Source organism: Rhinichthys klamathensis, unplaced genomic scaffold, assembly GCF_029890125.1.
Source record: "Rhinichthys klamathensis goyatoka isolate OS25496 unplaced genomic scaffold, OSU_Roscu_1.1 h1tg000011l_1, whole genome shotgun sequence".
Taxonomy (NCBI): Eukaryota; Metazoa; Chordata; class Actinopteri; order Cypriniformes; family Leuciscidae; genus Rhinichthys; species Rhinichthys klamathensis.
Genome location: NW_026606564.1, coordinates 12321501 through 12344035, shown reverse-complemented (window position 1 = coordinate 12344035; position 22535 = coordinate 12321501). Strand labels below are relative to the sequence as shown.

Sequence of the window (22535 nt, the reverse complement as noted above, 5' to 3'; positions counted from 1 at the left end):
AAGCACTATGTAAATAAAAGTGACTTGACTATAGTGTCCTGATTTGTTAAAGTCCCCCTGTAGTCAATAATTGTAACATCTTTGATCACCAAAATTACATAAAGTTTTTTTTAGAGCTGTCAAATGATTAATCACGATTAATCACATCCAAAATAAAAGTTTTTTTTACATAATATATGTGGGTGCACTGTGTATAATTATTTTGTATATATATATATAAATACACACACATGCATGTATATTTAAGAAAAAAATATTATTTATATATAAAATATTTATAAATCTATATACAGTATATACATGAAAATATTTCTTAAAAATATACAAGCATGTGTGTGTATTTATATATATATATAAAATAATTATACACAGTGCACCCACATATATTATGTAAAAAAAACTTTTATTTTGGATGTGATTAATCACGATTAATCATTTGACAGCCCTAGTTTTTTTCTTGACAAAAACATTTATTCATGCCTTAAAATATGTTACTCGACACCCTTGCCTCATTTAGTATGCGTGGTTCTATGAATATGCAAATGAGCCCCGCCTCCACTCACTCACTCAGCTCAGAGATCCACTCGCTGACAATCACACGTTGATCTGATTGGTTACAAGGTCGTTTGTGACGTCAGAAACACCAGCGATTTCAAACCGTGTTTTTGAGACTGTCTTTGGTTCACTGCAGTTTTAAGGAGGAAATACTCAGCAATGCTGTCGACTTATGAATTTACACATGCTTTGTCTTAAAGCACATTAAAAACAACACATAAACAACATTAAAAGCTTGATTTTCACCACAGGGGGACTTTAAAAGTGCCATTGATCATGCAGAGAGACCCATCAATGTTTCTGTCGACTATCAATAACGTTTCTCAACATTAGGTTCGATTAATCAGGCTACTCGTGCTAATTCCTTCACGAGTTTAATCAGACATAATCAAGAACATCAGAAGTATAAAACGATGTCACCTCATTGGCATAACTGGAGTTTTACAGTCTGCGATTCTTTCTGGTTTGCAGTGAGTCCTCGTTGGTCAGCGTGACTTGGGACAGTGTCTCTTGACGTGGGTCAGTAGATTGCTGGACTGTGTGAACCTCCTCCCGCAGAGGGGACAGTGGTACGGCCTCTCTCCCGTGTGCACCCGCTCGTGTCTCTTCAGGGCCCCCGAGTGACTGAAACTCCTCCCGCAGTGGGAACACTTGTAGGGCTTCTCTCCGGTGTGAACCCGCTGGTGCATCTTCAGCGCGTTGGCCGTGACGAAGGCGCTGCCGCACTCGGAGCACACGTGATCTCTCACACCCGTGTGTATGTTCTCGTGATCTTTGAAAGTGCAGAGGCGCGAGAAGCTCTTGCCGCAGATGGAGCACAAGAACGGCTTCTCGTTCGAGTGAATCGACAGGTGCGTTTTTAAGTGCGACGCCAGGATGAATTTCTTCCCGCACTGGTCGCAGGTAAACGGCCGCTCGCCGGAGTGATAGCGCAGGTGACCTTTGACGTCCGTGGCCCGTTTGAAAGTCTTCCCGCACTGGAGGCACGTGAACGGCCTGGCTTCGGTTCTCTTGGTTCTGTCCTGGTCAACGTCCTGTGACGGACTGAACGCTTTTTCTCCAGCTATGAAGTGCGTAGGTTTCTGATACTGATGGTCCGACTCATGGTTGCACGCCACTTCATCGGGTTCTTGACCTTCCTCTGTTACTTCTGCCGAGTCTAAAATGAACAAATGATATGGTCAAAATTCGAGAGGGATACGTCGTGACGGTGAAAACTGTCGGTAAGGCACAGATGTTAGGTAAGCATTTCGATCTACTTGGTTATGATAACACATTTATCAGCGCTAACTAAAAGCAATTTTCATTCTACGTGCATTTTGATTTTTTGGTAACACTTTACAATAAGATTTCATTAGTAAACGTCCCCCAGTAGTTAATCATTTTATCCCTTAAAACGCACCTTTGATCACCAAAATGACATTTCAAATTTTTTTTGTGATGCCTTAAATTGCATGAATGTAACTCGACACCCTTGCCTCATTTAGTATACGCGGTTCTATGAATGTGCAAATGAGCCCCGCCTCCACTCACTCACTCAGCTCAGAGATCCACTGGTTGTCGATCACACGTTGATCTGATTGGTTACAAGGTCGTTTGTGACGTCAGAAACACCAGCGATTTCAAACCGTGTTTTTGAGACTGTCTTTGGTTCACTGCAGTTTTAAGGAGGAAATACTCAGCAATGCTGTCGACTTATGAATTTACACATGGTTTGTCTTAAAGCATATTAAAAACACCACATAGACACATAAACAACATTAAAAGCTGGATTTTCACCACAGAGGGATTTTTACTATATTAGTTTCCATTAACTAAAAATAAAAAATATTTCAAAAGCATTTATAAATCTCAGTTAATGTTATTCTCAACATTTACTAATACAAGATTAAAATCAAAAGTCATATCTGTAGTAACATTAGTTAAAGGCACACTGTGGAACTTTTCAACCTTTATAATATATTACCAAAACCCATTGAGATGGTACATCGACTTACAATAGGTTGAATGACACGTCTGCCGAAGCCTGAAGGTGTCTGTATCGCTTTTACTAGCACTATGTAACTTCGGGGTTCGGGTAGGAACCCGAGCACAAAAAGAACTACAAAATTCGACCGCTTTACGGCATACGTCACTTCCCCCACCACCCCAACTTCCTCAAATTCTAACGTGAGAGCTCAACTCGCGTTTGATTGCCGGCGTCTGTATGTTGTCGTCATGGCTGAATCAACAGCTACTCGGAAGAAAGCGAAGAAAGCAAAGATTTTGTCAGAGGAGACCAAAAAAAGAAAAAGGGAGAGTTTAAAATAAACATCGGCATAAAAGTGTATATATAATGTAATATTTACTGCAAATTCGTGTAACAAAACTGATATAAGTCACAACATACTGCCGTATACAAATGTAAATGTTTTTTTTCCTTTCAGCTCATATATGTTTGTATTTGTGTAAAAGGAAAAACAAACTGAAGACTACAAATAACGGAAATATGTAGTGAGTTATATCAGTTTTGTTACACGATTTCCCGACTACTTGATTTCATCTCCAACCCATTGCAAAGAGATCCTGAAGACGTTAATTGTTTGCTTCAGGTGTGTTTGATTAGGGTTGGAGATGAACTGTGCAGGACAGACGATCGGCAGGAGCAGGATTGGGCAACCCTTGTCAATGCGACTTACCTGATCAGACATTGTTTTCTACTTTTATTCAATTTGTTTTCTTTAAAGGATTTATATTATTAATCTTATATTTATATTATTATTTTGGTCAGTAGTGAATCGATTAACTTTCTCCAACATACAAATCAAATGCCGTCTGCACACACATAAAGACACGGGAGGTTGACCGGTTGACTGTTTGTTGACTTTTGCGACAATGCTGCGGCGCTTGTGGCCTCTAGGGGCACTAGACGTGAAAATTACAGGTCGAGCGCACCTTAGTGGCCAAAAATTCCACAGTGTGCCTTTAATGAACCTGAACTAACAATGTATTTTGAATAATTAATGTTGAAAAGATTAACAAGTACTGCAAAGAATGTATTGCTCATTGTTCATTAACTAAACTTAACTAAAGGAACCTTATTGTAAAGTTTTACAGATTTATTTTTTCTCATCACTACATCTGCATTCCCCTACAAATGAATCAAGATTGGACACAAACCTTTTTGTTCCTCATCGTCATCTTTGTTTTCTATTTGCGATGGCTCTGGATCGCTCATGTCTTCCTCTTTAATAAAAGACAACTTTACAGTATTATGCTATGAAGATCTCCGTTGTTACACCTCGTTTTTCCTGGTTGACTGGATACACTTCTTCATTTGAAGGATGGTAAAACTATTCCGCATTTACTGGCGAATTGCACTAAAGGTGCCAGATCTAAGGAAAACACACAACAATAAGATATTGAATTTAATAGGCAATACTGTTATTTACACTACCTGTGATTATATTTCGATAAGAGTAGCAATCCTTATGCATTTACATTTATATTTTCCTACTCATTCTTTTTACCTTCGCAGTTAATAACATACTTTATTAAATGAAATGAGAGACAGATACAACAAAATATTTATACAAAACAAAAATATTAAGTAAAAATATGGGTAACACTTTATTTCAATGTGTCCTGGTTTCACGTTACATATTTACTATACGAATTACTATAAACTAGGCATAATTATACGCAACTAACCCTATATTAAGTATGTACTAGTTAATATTACTCAGTCCTATAACAGAAACAGTATAAAAAAAACGGTATAAAGGCATTTTCTCATGCAACATTAAATTCATAACATCTCACAATGTAATTTTGACATTTTGTGTGAGCAGTCTTCTTTGTTTAAATTGTTAACAACTTACTGTTTAACTCATACATGTGTCTACTTCAGTGACTTGCTCTTTTTATTGGTTTGTTTGAGAATTCCTGTGCACATTGTCTGATACTGTCAGTTTATTAATATCAAATTTAGGTCTAAGAATTACTGTGCACTTAATACTGTACAGTTTATTAATATCAAATGTAAGTCTGAGACCCTTGGTGCTCGGCAGATACGGTCAAATGGTTATTGAATTACCTCTTTTATTTACTCCTGACATTTCCAGCAGCGAAATCATGCGTTTATTCAGGATAAAGCGCTGCTGGTTATACGGAAAGTCTCGCGCGTACGTCAGCTACTTACGACAGTTGTTACTGGGGCGTCAGTTTTTACGTGACAACTTAGTCCAATGCAATTGAAAGAAAGAAAAAAAAAGTTTATTAGATAAAAACAAACAAACAAAGTATCCGCAAGGAAACCCTCTTGTATGGCCTTTCACTAGATCACTGTTGTTTTGCTTTGGCGTAAACTCCTCCCAGTGTCCGCGTTTGTAGTGACTGAATCATGTGATCAATCGTCCAGGCTCACGTGACGCATCTCTCGCGTTATTTCGGGTTTCTTCTCACTGCACAGGCTTGTTGTTTATTTCTCCCCATTTCATTCATTCATCTTGTATTTTAAAGCATGTATTAATCTTCGTTAATTATGTTTGTGTACTGATATAGTAGGCACGGGGCTAGTAACACACAAGTTTCCAGTTTCCACACATAGCAGCATGACTTAATACATTAATACACTTAATTCACTAAGTGAAACTAATGAAAATCCACAGAAGAATACTGACCGTCATGGGGAAATCTAAGAGTCAAAATAAGATACACTGGTGTTTTTCATCTCTTTACTAATTTAATTCATTTTACTCTTACATAATTGTATAACTGTATTTATCTCCCTTAATTCCTTTTATAATTGCTTTAATTCCCCTGCTTTTATTTTGTGTCTATTTTCTATGCAAAGCTCTATGATTTGCTATAGTGTGATTATTATAATTCCTTTCTATGTAAAGCTTTTGAATAACTTTGAATTTTCCTTGCTTTTATTTTGTGATTATTTCCTCTCTATGTAAAGCACTTTGAAATGCCATAATGGGCTATAAACTTGCCCTGCCTAAGTGGATTTACACAAGCTGAGAAAGTGAAAGTGTTTGTCAAAAATCAAAGGGGTTGTGCCCCGCTATCATGCGTGTTTCATGTGTAATGTCACATTCATGATCACCTTCTTGATTAAAAATTATTTTAGTAGACTATTTAAGGTGCACACAATAATTTACTATAAACACATCATAAAAATGCAAATGTATATTGTTCCGATATAGATTAAATATTACCTTCTCGTAAATAGTTAATCTTATAAACCTTTAAAGCATGATTTACAGATTTACTCAACTATGAAACAAAGGCTATCACCGAAACCAATACTGTGCCTGATGGATTTTTTCCCTCAATTTATGAAGATGAAATAACCACCAGAAACACACCAGACTCGGAGACGGGAATATTGTCAAACCCAAACAGGTAGCCTATTTATTGAACAGATGAAACAGGCGAGTAATAGTGAAGTCAAGAGTGATGACTGATGAATAGTGAAAAACAAAGTCATTTCCTTTTTACCAGGTAGCTTGAGATGAGGCGATAACTGTGGGAATCTGGAAATATGTTAAAAATCCTATAATATAAAAGTAATAATAAAACACGAAATGGCGTGTTGGTGTCATTTCCCCCATAAGTGTTTACATGATCAGTAAACCAAATGCTATAACCTATTTGTTGTATTTAACATACAAAAATGATGGTTACTTAATGGAAGGTAAAATTATTTAAATTTAGTTGAATTGATTATTAAAGGGGGTGTTTAATAAGCTGCATGTGCCACTTTATGTTGTGTAACACCACTGCAACTGTATGCTGTTGATCACACAAACTTATTGGAAACACATGGAATAAATCTATCATGAATCACTATGAATAACACATTAACAGTCTCATCCGTTACTGCAAACCTTATTTATGCACGATGCTGCAGACTGACGGCAGAAGGTCTGCCATGAACTTTACATACTTCACATTCTTTAAAAAATCCAGCGTTTTGTTGATCCTGATAAGCTCTCATTGTCACAGTTGTGAATACGATTAGAGATGTTCCGATACCCTTTTTCCCTTTCCGATACCGATTCCGATACCTGGACTCAGGGTATCGGCCAATACCGAGTACTGATCCGATACCTGGGTGTGTACAGTATCTATACAGCTGCAATTCATACTAGCACTGTATGAAGAATTGATAGAATTATTTTATGGTGTGTTTCAGACTTATCCCTTAATTAAACATGAACAAATACATACAGTGAACTAGAGTATTTTTATTATCTGACATACATTTCACAGCAATATTAAACTAGTATTAGGCTATTAGAAGTCATGTATAAATGTATAAAATTGTGGAACTATATGCAACTATAATAACTAGCACATGCCTGAACAAGACTGCTTGTTGCAAAGGAGGGTACAGCAAGAATACTGCAACATCCATAAAGGGCGGGAGACACAAGGCGGCGGTTTTTGAGTGTCGGTTGGCTTAGCGGCTGTTTACACGACACCGTTTTCAACTAAAAACGTAAAACTTTTTATGCGTTTTGGCCGTTCGTTTACACGACATCGGCGTTTTGGTGGCCTGAAAACGCTAAGTTTTGGTTTCAACAGGTTTCAAAGTGAAAGTTTTTGAAAACGGTCTCCGTGTGAACAATAAAAACTCAAATTTCTGAAGACGATGACGTGATGCACATGCGTATTACGTGTTCAGTCTACAGTGTTTCATCGCCATCTAGTGGTCTGGCAGGAGAATACAGCATTTTTAGTCCTTTACGCGGATCCGTGTGAATGGGGATCATTTTGACAATGGTGTCGTCTGTACGCGGAAAACACAAATGAAGAACTTCTCCGTTTTAAGCGTATCGTTGTCGTGTAAACGTACCCTTAGTTTGTTCTATGTGTTACGCACCGTTGGCTCTAGTCGGAATCAAGCAAAAGTGATGAAAGCGAGCAAAGAAGTCAAGACTGTTAAAATTTTATGTCATCTTACCTGAGCATTCAAATGCACAAATATTTTCATGACAACATGAGCCGACTACAATGAAGACAGTGATCAGCATGATTGATATTCAAAATGGTAAGCAAGCGCTGCTTTGTTTTTTTCGATTTGTATATCTACAGTCCTAGTTTCGATTTCCCTTTTTGAATGACGAAAATAGACTGTTGAAACCTTCTGATATAGACGGTTATTTCCTTACACGCAGGAGCAGAACGCACGTGATAGTGGACAGTCGCCTTTAGTCCTTTTGGTGTATTCAAGCGCAGCCTTTTCATCGAAACGCAGTCAACGAGAGGCAACAACACAAGCCGCGTTTCCATTACCCTTCAAATTGCGCAAATTGAAATTGCGAATTGAAAATACGCACAATGGAAACACGTCAATTTCGCAAAAACTCCCGTTTATCACCAAAAAGTTTTTACGCTCGCATGAGGAGGTTTTTCGGGCAATTCAAAAACGGTATATTTCGCAAAACTGCAATGGAAACAGTTTTTGCGCATTTACAGTCACCTGACTTAGAAGGCGCGGTGTGTTTGGACAGAATACGAGACAGAGTTCTTTATTAAATTCATAAAAGACAAACGAATTATAGGAATACTGGATTCTAAACCTCAAAGAGATCCCACAATCAAGACCTCGGAGCAGAAATGAGGGAGAAACAGAGAAACTCCTCATATGTGCCGTTCACAGTATAAGGGTCTTTCCTTGCCATTAATGCTTGGATAACACGCCAACGTCTCCTTCCATTAATAATAATAATGTCTAGTGCGGTGGCTGTGATATAGGCTATAAACCTACCAACGTCCGTTGCCATGATTTTTGTAATGACTTATCGCGAGAGGAAAAAATGCTTTAAAAAATGTTTTAGTCGCATAACATCGGTTAATGGAAACGCTGTCATTTCGCAATAGTTTTTTAACGATATTTAAAAAAATAAATTCGCAAAAGTTAAACACGCCTAGTCAGCTTTCGTCACCGCTAGTTCTTTGACGTCGGCTAGGTGTGTCCCGGGCTTCAACATGACATCATGACTTTGCGTAAACATACACGCCACTTTCAAGTCAAGTGGTGTGTTATCTATACGCATTTTGAGCTATCCGCGTGTATGTCCACGCCGAAATCTTTTGCGTGTATGTCTACGCCATTAAATGTCCGAGTGATTCCGCGTGTATGTGTACGCCGTTAAATGTCCGAGCGAAACGAAGCAAAATCTATATCTACATCTGTGGAGCGATATTTCTTTTCCTAGGATGGTAGGAGAACACTCATAAATGGTATTAACCCCAGTGACGGGTAGGTTTAGGGACGGGGTTGGGGTAGGTCATATATCTATATATACATAATACAGTAATATAACGTTAAGTCAAAGGCGTTGATAAACACACTGAAAAGCGATTATGCGTGTTGATAGCACGCCAAAAATGGAAATACGAATTGGCATGTCATACATACGCCATTTCATGAGATCAGTCTGCGGGCTTAAGAGTAATTAACTATATCAACAGAAAGTATAGTCTCTTTAATTATCAATATATATCCCTTGTCAACAGCTAAGACTTACAAAATGGTGTGGATTGCAAATAACAACAAACAGACATCAATGCCATTGTTAATTAAATCGGTACTATTGCTCCTCACACATAGTCATATAAAAACATTCCTATTTAGGCCCTAATTTTAAGATTTATGTATTTCAATTGCACATAAAACTTCCATTCATTTAGATTACAGTTTTAAACTAATAAGCTTAATGTGATGCATATTTGTCAGTCATACATGAACGAACGAAACGGGTGCAATGTCTGTAATGGTACTAATAAACTTAATGTGCTTTAAATACACAGTAACCAAGTTTATATATTCATCATCAATAAATCCAATTTCTTTCCATATCAAACATTTTACCTAATTGAATTTTGCTTGTTTCACAGCTAGTTTTAAACACTTTTTCACTGAATACATTTAACTGTTTTCACAATAAACAGATTTATGCTGATTCCAAGCAATTTAAATACTACTAGTTAATAAAACTATGCCATTTATTGTTTTATTTATAAATGACTGACAAATATGAATCACATTAAGCTTCATACTTTATGTAAAATCAAAATGGATGGAAATTTGATATGAAATTAAAATACATACATCTTAAATTTAGTCCTAAAAATGTATTGAGTGTAGAAAATAGTAGCATTTTCATTTTATGAACCAATAATCTGTGTACTTTATTACTGCGCCCCTTATTTTTGGGTCTATTTTTTTGTTTTTTTTAGATACCATTTACACCGTTTCCATTTCTTTGCCTAGTGAGCAGAGTATTTTGCTATGAGTCCGTAGATTCCTGGATGAGCTGAAACTCTTCCCACATGATGGGCAGTGGTACGGCTTCTCTCGCTCGAGTGTTTCCAGGGATCCTGAGCACTTGTAGGCTTGGTCTTCTTCGTGATTTCTTTGGTGCATTTTCAATTCGCGAGCTCTAGAGAAAGCTTCACCACACTCGGGGCACTCGTGAGCGTTTACAGCGCCGTGCGTCTGCTGGTGCTTCTCGTTCGCATTCATCTTTGGGTGTTTTTTATGGACTGATGGCGATTTAAAGCACAGGTGAGATTTGAGACTGACCTCCTGTATGAAACTCTTTCCGCACTGATCACACGTGTAAGGCCGCTCTCCAGTGTGAATTCGCATGTGCACGTTGAAGCTTTCTTTGCGTTTAAAAGCTCTCCCGCAGTGCTGGCACGTGAACGGCTTCTCTCCGGTGTGAACTACCATGTGAATCTTCAGGTGCGATTTCTGCGAAAAACTCTTTCCACACTGAAGGCACGTGAAAGGTTTCTCCTGAGTGTGGATTCGCACGTGCAAATTAAAGCTCCCTTTACATTTGAAGGTGTTTCCACACTGAAGGCACGTGAAAGGCTTCTCTCGCGTGTGAACTCTCATGTGAATCCTCAGGTTACCTTTTTGGGTGCAAGCCTTTCCACACTGAAGGCACGTGAAGGGCTTCTCTCCAGTGTGTATTCGTATGTGATTCCTAAGGATTTTCCTCTCTGTGAAACTCACTCCACACTGCTGACATTTGAAAGGCTTCACTCCGGTGTGAGTTCGCATGTGCATATTAAGGTTTCCTTTGCTTGCGAAGCTCTTCCCACACTGATGGCACGAGAACGGCTTCTCTCCGGTGTGAATTCTCATGTGAGTTTTCTGGTTTACTTTCTGTGTGAAACTCTTCCCACACTGACGACACGTGAACGGCTTTTCTCCAGTGTGAATTCGGATGTGATTTTGAAGGATCCTCTTCTCTCTGAAACTCTTTCCGCACTGAGGGCATGTGAACGGCTTCACTCCGGTGTGTATTCTCATGTGCATATGAAGCCTTTCTTTGCGGGTGAAACTTTTCCTACACTGAGCGCACGTGAAAGGTTTCTCTCCAGTGTGGATTCTTAAGTGCCTCGTCAGGAATCGTTTCTGAGTGAAAACCCATCCACACTCTGAACAGGTGAAAGACCTTTTGGTTTCTTTTCGTTTGGCCTTTTCTTGGTTCATATCTGTGTCAGTCTGTAAGCAACTTAAAGAGTTGTCTTCGGTATTGAAATTCTGATCATTCAGTTCTTCATTTTCTTCTTTCACTTCCACTAACCCTAAAGTGAGAACAAACAAGAAGTCAAAATTCATTCCAAGATGGGGACAGGTTATCTTTTAAGGCCCTGATATACTCATGACATTTCATTCTTTTCTACGCTAAAAAGTTGGAAATACCTTGCAGTTGTATACTGTTAGCAAGCATCCTGAAGTGATGTTTAGATGAATATGTAAATATGTGCCAGCTCTGCAATTTAGCCATCCAGTCGAGTCGGGTCATGTTTATTTACCAATTTATACCAGAGGTCTTTAGGATTGCTTGAAGAATCACAGGCTGGAAATAAACTTTGCAGGACAGTGGGTCTCCAGAAGCAGGGTTGCATAATTTTACTCATTCCCGCAGGTTTCGCACCAAAAGCGCATGCACCACTGATCTATACAAGTGGCGCTCTCGTAAAGCTGCCTCTCAAACAGCTCGGAAGTACCAAATTGTCTTCTTTTTCATTGCGCTTAAACGTACAAATACATAATTTGTTTTGACATTTTCACATAATTTTGTGCGTATTTGGTACTTGTGACTGCTTGAGACTGATAACAGACTGTGCAACACAAGCACTATTTAACTGGAGCAAATGAGACGAGTGAGTGAGTGGAGGCGGGTGTGTGTCAATTCGCCATCAGAGAGAATTTGATTTGATTTATTTAATTAAAGCAATTTAGAAGAGCCCGAGAATGCGCAGCTGGTATATCGTTCAGATCATTTCTGCAGTATCAATAGTCCTCAGATGCCAAGGCCGTAATTTATAGCAAAATATCTGGCATTAATTTGATCTCATGATGTTATTACTCCACCACCTGCGGGACATCATTGACCAGCGCGGTTGAACGAAAAATTTGCGACCAGCTAGTAATGATGTATCGTACTATGGTAGATCCGCAGTGAGTTTCGTGGTTGTTCGGGAAATGCACCCCAGACATGTAAAGCATTTCCTTTGTATTCCTGGCACAAGCGATTCAGCGCAGAGTTTTCTCTTTACTGCAGGACACATCGTTACTGTAAACAGAAGCATCCTGAAAGCTGAGCATGTTGACCAGCTTATCTTCCTCCAGAGAGATCTTAACATTAAAAAATAAAGACGGATAGAAATACAAACAAACTGAAATCCAAGTTACCAGGATCTGAGAATGTTCAACATCTGTATTTATTTTATTGTGTACATACGTTTAAAGTTTTCTTTAGGAATCCTGCAAGAACTTTATTTTTTATTGATATAAGGGAAAGATGAAAATAAGGTTTTGTGTCATGTTGATTCTATTTGTGTAAAGCAACTCCAGCAGTGTTAGAAAGATTGTTGTAGTAAGTGACCTAAAGGTGTGTGTGTGTCTGCAGTATTTAATATGGTGCGTTCAAATCATGTCGGAAAGATCGTATTTTATGAGTAAAATAAACAAAAACATAAAAAAGCAAAATACACCTGATGCACGTTCTTAGATTTCTTGAAGTAGAGTTTAACAACCATGCTGTATTTTGTGTAGTTAATTCCGAAAAGGTACACCACCATCTTGCCCCAACAAGTTACGCCCTGTCAAGTCGTATTTACTTATTTACTTCTGGGAAACTCAGGGCTAATTTTGATACCCAAGGGGAGAACGATTGCTGCTATGACTGGTATTTTTTATATATTTTTTCCACAACCACTTCATCTTGTCTTGTCATTAAAGTAATAAACATTTAAAAATGCTCATAAGGTCTGCTCTCTATAAATATTTTATTGTGAACAGGAGATAAAGTTAACTTAAAAGTTTATTTCCCAGTAAATAGGCAACAAAAAACCTGGTGTCCCCCTTGATTCCTGTTCTTTACCACAACAAAGCACTTGAATGCGACGAGCTCATAATCACGACTTCAGAAGTGGGAAGTAGGAAAGTTCCCAAAGCACATGAGCAGCATTAAGGGGTAAGCGAGGGACAACAGTGTAATTATAGACTTAATTACAGGGCTCCACATTAAAGCTTGTCCGGGACAAGTGGATTTTTTGAAGGGACAGGTTAAAGATAATTGTATTTGCCCGACCGGACAAGTAGCCTGATTAGAACGTCAATAACAAAATAATAACTAGTAGGGAATCACTAAAACTAGAGAATGATTCTAATTTGATGACATGTATTGTAAGTTACGATCGATAGTGGATAATAAATGTATAACTGACGGTAACAATGTTGTGCTGTTGAGTGTCAGCACACACAAAATAAACTCAGTTAACTACAGAATGTATAATAATTGTATATTTAAAACAATCTCATAACATTATTTAATGCAATTGTAATTTTTCAGTGTAAATTAATTATTTTGATCAGCCCTACCTAGGGTTATTATTCTAAATAATTTAATTTATTGATCAAATTTTGGAATTTAAAATGAAAGATGATGAATACATACAAGTTTTTTTTTGGGGGGGGGGGGGGGGGGGGGGGGGGGCTTTAAAGGTGCAGATATTTCAATATGCAGATTTCAATATATCAAAGAACACTGATGAGAATATTGCTTCAGAATAAATTATATCTACAACACACACACACACAAGAAATGTGAATGACTGATTGAACATGAAAGGTTGTCCACTCCTGCATTAATTACAGCTGTAATTACATGCAGATAATTTTTATACAAGTTAAGTTACAATGCAAAAAAACCACACAAAAAAACATGAATACAAAATAAGTGCATTTATCAAATTATCCATTTAAATGTTAAATTAAAGTGGGACCTGATACCATATGATCACTTAAATGTGTATGTATAACTACAGCCAACTTTGTTACCGTTTTGTTCCATAGCAGTTATTAATGAATGAATAAAGAATGGACACCAACCTATTTGTTCCTCAGTATCTTCTTCTTTCACTCTGCATGGCTCAGGATAACTCATGTCTTCACTCTCCTCTTTAATAAACGCCATCGTTATAACAGTATGTCTGAACTGCACACTTATTTACCACACAGATCCTGCTCGCTTTAGTTTCAAACGCATCTTCGCCACATTATTATAATGATGAGATTATACGCAATGAATCCCAACTCGCACACTTCTTCAACGTAGTAAACGTGCTTATACCGAACTAGTTCAACTTTAAAGTACGCTCGTTAGATGTGGTAACTTAGATGTGTGATACGCTGTACAAACAACTTTGTAGCGCGTGTGTTGTTGTTGTTGTTCTTCTTCTTCGGTTTATTGGCGGTTCGCGTTAGCGAGTGTCTGCCGCCGCCTACTGGGCTGTAAGAATGATCTTGTTTTTGATGCTAAATGTAAAAAAAGAAAAGAAAAACAAAGCATTGAATGATTTTTTTGTTCAAAAATTTATAACATTTATAATAATGAGCGAGTACATCCTGAATCAAACAGTTTTAATTACCTGTAGCTTTCAGTTTACTTGTGTATGTTAGACTTTCTGAAATTTGTACAGTTATTTACTAGACTATCACCCAGTATAATAGTGCAAATTCTCTTTTGTTCTCTCTAATGTTTCATTTTACAAACAACTTTGTTAGCTTATTGAATTACCGAATTAAAATCATTTTAATGAGCAATGCTTAGCTTAGCTTACATTAACGTATGTGAAATTCTGTTCAGGTTCGTTAACATTAGCTATAGCCTAGCCTATGAGCATTGTATGTTTGCTAAGTTAAACAAAGGTTTTATGGCTAGCCACCTTTCTAGTTTTAGCATTGGTTTGTTACATTTTTCCTAATGGAATTTAAGATTTACTGCATTTTTTTTGTGTGTTTTAAAGGCAAATGCAACAAAGCCAAAGACATTCCAGCCCTGCCGAGACTCACAACTCTTGCTAAGAGAAAACTTAATCTCTTAACTTAATTTTGAGAGGTTTAGCTATTCTACTTCTTGTTTTCAGTGAATACATTTCTGTTACATATCTGTTACAAAGATAATGGTGAGCAAAGGTGCCATCCGTTGGGTTTTGCAGACGCCTTAGATGTATTCTTTTGCTGCTTATATTTTTTCCCATTCACTTTCTGTTGCCTAAAGCTTCTTTGTGAGGATAAATCCAGAGGATACAACATAATGCACCATGAAAAGTTGTACGACAGGAGAAATGGTGACGATGGAAAAAAGGTTATTACAAGATTCCCCTTTTTCCCCCCTTTTTTTTTGTGGCAATTCCATAATGTACAATCAGCACAATATGCAGTACAATACTACATACTAAACAAAAGTAAAAGCTAAAACAGTTCCCAAAAATTTACAAAAGTGTTTTACTTTTAATGTCTAAATACATACCTGCATGTATAAAAGGAGTAAATTGGCTTCAATAAACATTTTTAGTTCAGTTTCCCATTCATTTGCTCCAGTTAGAGCTTTGAGGTCATCTCGTGACACAAAATGCATTATCTATTCTCTGCAATGAATAGTCTTTGTATGCTTTTTTTATTTTAATTTTATTTTTTGATGGAAAAAAGTGAAGAATTAGTTTACATTACAATTATTGATAACAACTTTTACATTTAAAGGTAGAAAATAAGAAATACGTGAATACTCTGAAAACACTGCACTAAAATCATGTTTAAAAATTATTAAGATTACATGTTATAAACAATCATTTGAATGATATTTTTGGACGAAAAATAAAGAAGGAAGCTATTTTATGCTCCGGGTTATATATTTAACCTGGTCCAGAAGATTAGGGGGCCAAATATGAACAAATGACTATAGGGTTATTTCAAATTTGTCAATTTATAGCATATATCCCACGAAAAGTCATGAAAATACGTATCTATTTGTACGTAAAATTTGCACATCGCAAACGTATGCATATGACGTTTGAATGGACACATACGTACAATATACCTGTATGGGGGCTTTATAAACGTAAAATTCGTACGTATTTGCACAATAATTATGTTTAAATGCTTACGTATGGTTTATAATTTAAAGTGCATATAGGAGGAGCGTGGCAGGGAAAGGTCTGCATTTTATAATGTGTTTTTGACTACCAAATTTGGATGTTTCTCATAACTTCTGCTTATTTGAACAGTTATAATAACAATATAATATTTATAATTATATAATATTATAATTATATAACAATATAATAATACATTAGGGCGTCCAAATTCGTCATTAACTTTCCATTTACGTAATTTATGACATGTTCCAAAACCCAGCACCACACCAACACCAAGTCAAGTCACATTTATTTATATAGCGCCTTTTACAATACAGATTGTTTCAAAGCAGCTTTACAGAGATAACAGGAAAATAATGCAACAAAGCTTGTTTCCAGAAGAAAAAAGCATCACTGTTTAGCTTAAGTAAGTTCAGTGATGTTTCATTTTGTTGTAAAAAAGTTATTAATTTAGTTCATTTATATATATAGCCGGCCTGGAGTAAACCGTGATGTCATCGTTCAGGGGTGCGTTTCCCAAAGCCAACTATGGTTGCAAGTTCCGTCGTTACCAATAGAGTTCAATGGAAATTGCGATCATAGTTGGCCAACGATGCTTTTGGGAAACGCACCCCAGTTCTCATATAATAGTGTCAATGCAGGCAGATCAATAATATTGTTGAAAATTAAATTTAATGTTAAATTTAATGTCCCCAACTAAGCAAGCCAAAATCCAATGGCAACAAAGGTTAAAAAAGCCGAAAAGGCGACAGTGGCAAGGAACCAAAACTCCATCAGGAGAAAGGATGGAGAAAAAAACCTTGGGAGAACCCAGGCTCAGTCGGGGGGCCAGTTCTCCTCTAGTCAACGAACGAACAGTGTATGGTTATGATTCAGGCAACATTACAGGTCAGAAGTCAGATTGGTTTAGAACAATCAGAATATTTTCCAGTTCCATCTGGTTTTACATCAGAGTCATCACTTCGGTATGAAGACGGGTTTGTTGAGGATCAGTGCCGATGGCTGTCGTGTCTATTCTAGTTGACACAATCTCTGCTGACACTTCAGGGATGATGCAATGTTTTGAGATCGCAATAGACGTGAAGGACTATAATGCGTTAAGAGCTCGCTCAAGTACTGGGGAGGTTAACCAGTTAGTTCTTTGTAAGTAATCAGCAATATTTTAAAATGTATATGATGTTTAATTGGGAGCCAATGCAGTGTTGACAGAACCGGGCTAATATGGTCTTTCTTCCTGGTTCTGGTAATAACTCGAGCTGCTGCGTTTTGGACCAGCTATAGTTTGTTTATTAAGCGTGCAGGGCAACCACCCAGTAGAGCATTACAATAATCTAGCCTTGATGTCATAAACCCATGAACTGTTCCGCATTTTTCATTGAGACCATATGTCGTATTTTAGATATATTTTTAAGATGGAAGAATGTGGTTTTACAGATGCTAGAAACGTGACTTTCAAATGAAAGATTGGTATCAAAGAGCACACCCAGGTTCCTAACCGAAGACTTGACAGAGCAGCCATCAAGTGTTAGACAGTATTCTAGGTTAGTTCGTGCAGAGGTTTTTGGTCCAATCATTAGAAACTTTTTTTTTTCAGAATTAAGTAATAGGAAATTACTAGTCATCCAAATTTTTATATCAGCTATGCATTCCGTTAATTTCTTGAATTGATAAGTTACGTCGGGGCACAAAGAGATATAGTGAGAGATATAGAGCTGAGTATAGAGCTGAGCCATGTTTCCTAATGATATCTCCCAAGGGTAGCATGTACAGAGTGAACAGCAACGGACCTAGTACTGAGCCTTGTGGTAATCCATACTGAACTTGTGATCGATAAGACCTCTCTTCATTTACTGCTACAAACTGATAACGGTCAGATAAGTATGATTTAAACCATGCTAATGCAACTCCACTAATGCAAACATCGTTTTCAAGTTTCAATTTAAAAGAATGTTGTGGTCGATGGTGTCAAATGCAGCACTAAGATCGAGTAACACTAATAGAGCAGGGTTTCCGCGGGGTTGTAAAAGGTTGTAAATTAAATTATGCCAAATTAAGGCCAGTAAAAAGTAGTAAAAAGTAGTAAACGTCATCTGACAAGGTAGTAAATTTTCGAAGCCCCATCTAACCGGGTCTATATGGTTTTCAATTAGGGTAACTTACGTGTGCAGGCCTATTTCCTTACTAAACTTCCATCAATTTATTTTTATTTTGTGTCGGACCCAAAGACAGAGAAAAGAAAGGTCGGACGTGAGTGAACGGAATGACGTCACGCGATGTGTACGTTGGGCGGTTCAAGCTGGTACCTTAGCTTGGCGGTAAACCTCTGCTCCGCGCGAGTTTACCAAGTAACGTTAAATATGGGCAAGTGCAAGTTTTCGGACCTCTGGCTGGAGGACGCTCGGTTTAATGTTTAACGTTAATAAAAGGTATCCAAGCAAAAAGTTCTCCACGCATTATCCTGCAGTTAATGAGAAAAGTGTATTTATTCGCGCACTATATTGACTGCGTATTGAGACATATAAAACCGTTGAGCTAGATTTTCAACCAATCAGCATCAAGAATGTAAGTAGGTCAGAGGCGAAATCAAGCCAATATAACTACGCACATGTAAACATGGAGGAGGACGTAAGCAGCGCATCTGCATCTGACAGCGGCGATCGAGCTCGATTAACGCCTGTAGAGTGTATTGTTCATATGGGAAAAGATGGTGGGAAAGGTCCGCAGACCTTAACTGAAGTCCGATGGGAAAAAGTAAAGAAATGTGCGAGGGAATGGCTGAAAACTTCGGACACAACGGAGCTAGCTATTGCTAATAAACATGTTGCCCTCCTGGACAAACCGGTCTCTGATGTCCCAAAACACTACGGGTTTCACCCGGCCTGCTATCGGCGTTTTATAGACAAAAAACGCTTGACTTCTGCACTAAAGCGTCAAGATAAGACTGAACAGTTGAAAAGACTTGTAACCCCGGTTGAAGGCTCTGAAACAGTTTCGCCAAAGAGGCTGCGTTCCAAGTACAGCTTGATGAAAGTTACAACCACTTCTTCAAAGCCATCAACAAGCCAGCACGTTCTGCCTAAATTGTGCATAATTTGCAAAATGTCTGATCGGTTTATTACAATCAACAGAAAGCGCCAGCTTGACAAGTTGGTGCAGTCTGAGACAGAAAATGCAGGTATGTTTACTCACTTGAATTGAATGTTATGCAAGCTAATATATTGCCAACTGGGTTAATAATTTATTCTTCATATCTTTAATGTAGGACTTCTTCGTGAGGCAGCTCGAATGAAATCAGACGAGAGCATTCTGACACACATTTGCGGGAAAGACTGCATTGCAATCGAGGTCCGATACCACAAATCCTGCTATCGAGATTACACAAGATTTCTCAGCAAAACTCAAAGAGATGGGTAGGTACAAAAAAATTTTTGTTCACAAATCTGTGGGGTCGTGCCGATTACATTTACATATTGTGTGTGAATGCAATGTAATTCCATAATCAATAGAAGATAGGACATGTATATTTAAAGCCCTATCTAATGCTCTTGGTGCCCTTCACATTTTTCTATACATACAAAAGGAACAAGACTATTTCAAATTAAATTTTAGTGACATTTGATATTCAAATGTAATTAATTACTTGTTTATTTGGTCGTGACAATGCATGTTAATTTACCTCTTACCCCCCTGAACCGAGTGCATTTTTTTCATTCCTTTCATATCATATACATAACTATGTTTTCAGTGGTGTATAAAGACTTTACTTAATGAACTGTTGTTTTTATTACCTTAGAATGATTATACACTGTATAATTGTATACAAAAAAATTATTAAAGTAATGTATTAATGTATAAAAAAAATTTGATTGAAATCACATATACACTGGCCTCTCTGGTTTATTGTATTACAGAGACAATAATTATTTTACATTCCTAATATAACAAATATTTATATATACGCCACACGGATTGTATTCATGGACTAATTTGCATCTGTTTACCCGCACTCACACTCTAAAACACACAAACTCATTCATCCTGTCATATTGTACATGTTTTCATTTGCCTATCAGAGAATAGTTGCTTTGCAGGTGACTCATTAAGACTTTCTGTTTTCCTATTTCAGAGCATTTACTCAAATGTCCTGCAGTATCAGAGAGGCTACAAAGCATTCTGCAAAAAGTAATTGAGGATCGCCTAATCGAGAAGCAAGAAATTCTCCGGATGACGAGGCTTGTGCAGTTGTTTTGTAAGGCTATAAAAGAAGAAGAAGGATGTGATGTTAGATCATACAGGTAATAATTATACAATTGTGAAGTTTGTGTTCCCACATAAATGTTGGCTAAAAAAACACAAGTTAAAATAGTGATTTGTTTTCTGTGAAATTATTAATTGTTGTATTATTTTCTTCCATGACAAATATCTCTTATGCCTCATATCTCGTGCTCCTGATTAAATGTGAAATTGACAAATATTTTATTCACCCACAATTAAGTCACTAAACGGAATCTCAGCGAGATGGTGTTTTGTAAAGGACTGTCAGCTACAGACTTTATGGAGCCAATGTCGACCTCAAGTACTGAGACTGAAAAAGATAGTGACAGTGCAGAAGATATCGGTGAACTCTCTCGTGACACTGCACCTTACACAACGCATGAGGTTTACAGTTCAGACAGAAAATGTACTTTGTTCTCTGCTGGCATTATAGTGCAACAAGTTATGCAAGGTACTTCTGGTATGACAATGCCATGGCCACCACTGTCAACAGATCTGAATATTGATGCAGCTGATACCATGGTACTTGTGGAGCTGTACAATCTGATTGCCTGGTGTACTGGAGCATCAAATTAACCTGTGTTTGATAAGAAAGTACAGTTGCCTGAGGATACCAACAGGAGATTACTGTCCATATGCCAAGACATAGTATACCTAGCATCAAGTGGTAAAAAGCCTACACCTTAATCCCTCGCATTAGGACTGACCGTTAGGCACTTCACTGGCTCTTCCCAATTGTTAGATATTCTGAGCAGACTTGGACACTGCATATGAACATCAAGTACCATTGGTTTTGAGATAGCCTTAGCCGAATATCAGCTGGCTACCGGAACAGATATACCAAAGTGTATGTCAAAGCAGCATCCAACCGTTTTGGTGTGGGATGACATTGACTTTGGGGAGGAGACCCTGTCTGGACGAGGTACTACACACCACACCAATGGTATAATTGTTCAGAGTAAAATGAAAAGCGAACACCATAGGAGGAATGTGTTCATGAGAAAAGGTGTAAGGACACTGCAACCACAAAAGAGTGTTCTGGGCCTATACATTCATACCAAGAGACAGGGCCCTCAAGAGCTAAATGTTCCTCTGCTGGAGTATGGTACTGTCCCATCTATGGAGCTGGCACAAAAAAACTGATACAATCAGTTTTTCTAGTGCTAAAATATAGCTGTCATGGAGTATCAGACACTTCTCTTCCAGGATGGACTGGGTTTAATTGTTCTACTCAGACTAGCTCACTGCCAAAATCTGCTCTCTACTATCTTCCAGTTATAGAGGCTTCCCCTACAGAAATGACCACTGTAAACACCATACTCACTAGAAGTGTGGAAATTGCTGATCGACTACAGTTGGAGAGTATTGTCACTGTGTATGACCAGGCTATATACGCTAAATCGCAGCAAATAAGGTGGAAAGACCAAACTCTGATGAAGCCTATCATCCTAAGACTAGGTGAGTTCCACAAAGCCATGTCTTTTATGGCAGTGATAGGCAAACGTTTCAAAGAAGCAGGACTACAGGATATGCTGATTGAATCAAATGTGGTAGCTGTTGGTTCAATAAATGGAGTCATTAGTGGACATCACTACAACCATAGCATTCGTGCACACAAACTCCTATTTGAGGCAATGCATATCTTGCGGTTGAGGTAATTTCTTCAGTCCCTTCCTGAGCAACAGCACACTCGTTACATATCAGCCATGGAAGATCTAGTACGAGAGTACAAGTCTGAGGCAGGATTTTCATCGAACTCAGTGTCTGACATATTATCAGATATGCTGTCCTGCTATGATAGATATGTACATGGGATGAACACCTTTGAACTTTGGAGCTCATACATTGAAATGGTTCAACTGTTACTGAGTTTCATTAGAGCAACCAGAGACTCTGACTGGAGCCTTCACTTAGCAACAGTGAAACGTATGCTGGCATGGTATTTAGCATATGACCGGCAAAATTATGCAAGGTACCTATCAGCATATTGGGTTGAGATGATCAATCTTCCAAAGACTCATCGACACTGCTATGAAGAAGTTACTGCAAAAGGAAACTGGACAGTACAGCGTAAGGATGCTAACATGTTCTCATCCATAGCTTGTGACCAAGCAATAGAACAAACCTGCAACCGTGATTCAAAGACCAAAGGCGGCATAACTGGGATAACATTGAACAGAGGTGCCGTCCAGCGATGGATACTATCTCATCCTGAACGTTCTGCATTCTTCAACATGAAGAGA

At 37.8% G+C, this 22535-nt stretch overlaps 1 protein-coding gene across 1 annotated transcript; it reads right to left on the bottom strand.

The window, feature by feature from the left end:
- Positions 1-1000: 1000 nt before the first annotated feature.
- On the bottom strand, positions 1001-11109 carry LOC130095757 (gastrula zinc finger protein XlCGF57.1-like). The gene is made up of 2 exons (XM_056262534.1): positions 9886-11109; positions 1001-1714 (listed from the first exon to the last, which is right to left on the bottom strand). Exons 1-2 carry the CDS (start codon positions 11057-11059, stop codon positions 1041-1043), a joined length of 1848 nt encoding a protein of 615 aa, XP_056118509.1. The 5' UTR covers positions 11060-11109; the 3' UTR covers positions 1001-1040.
- Positions 11110-22535: the final 11426 nt, after the last annotated feature.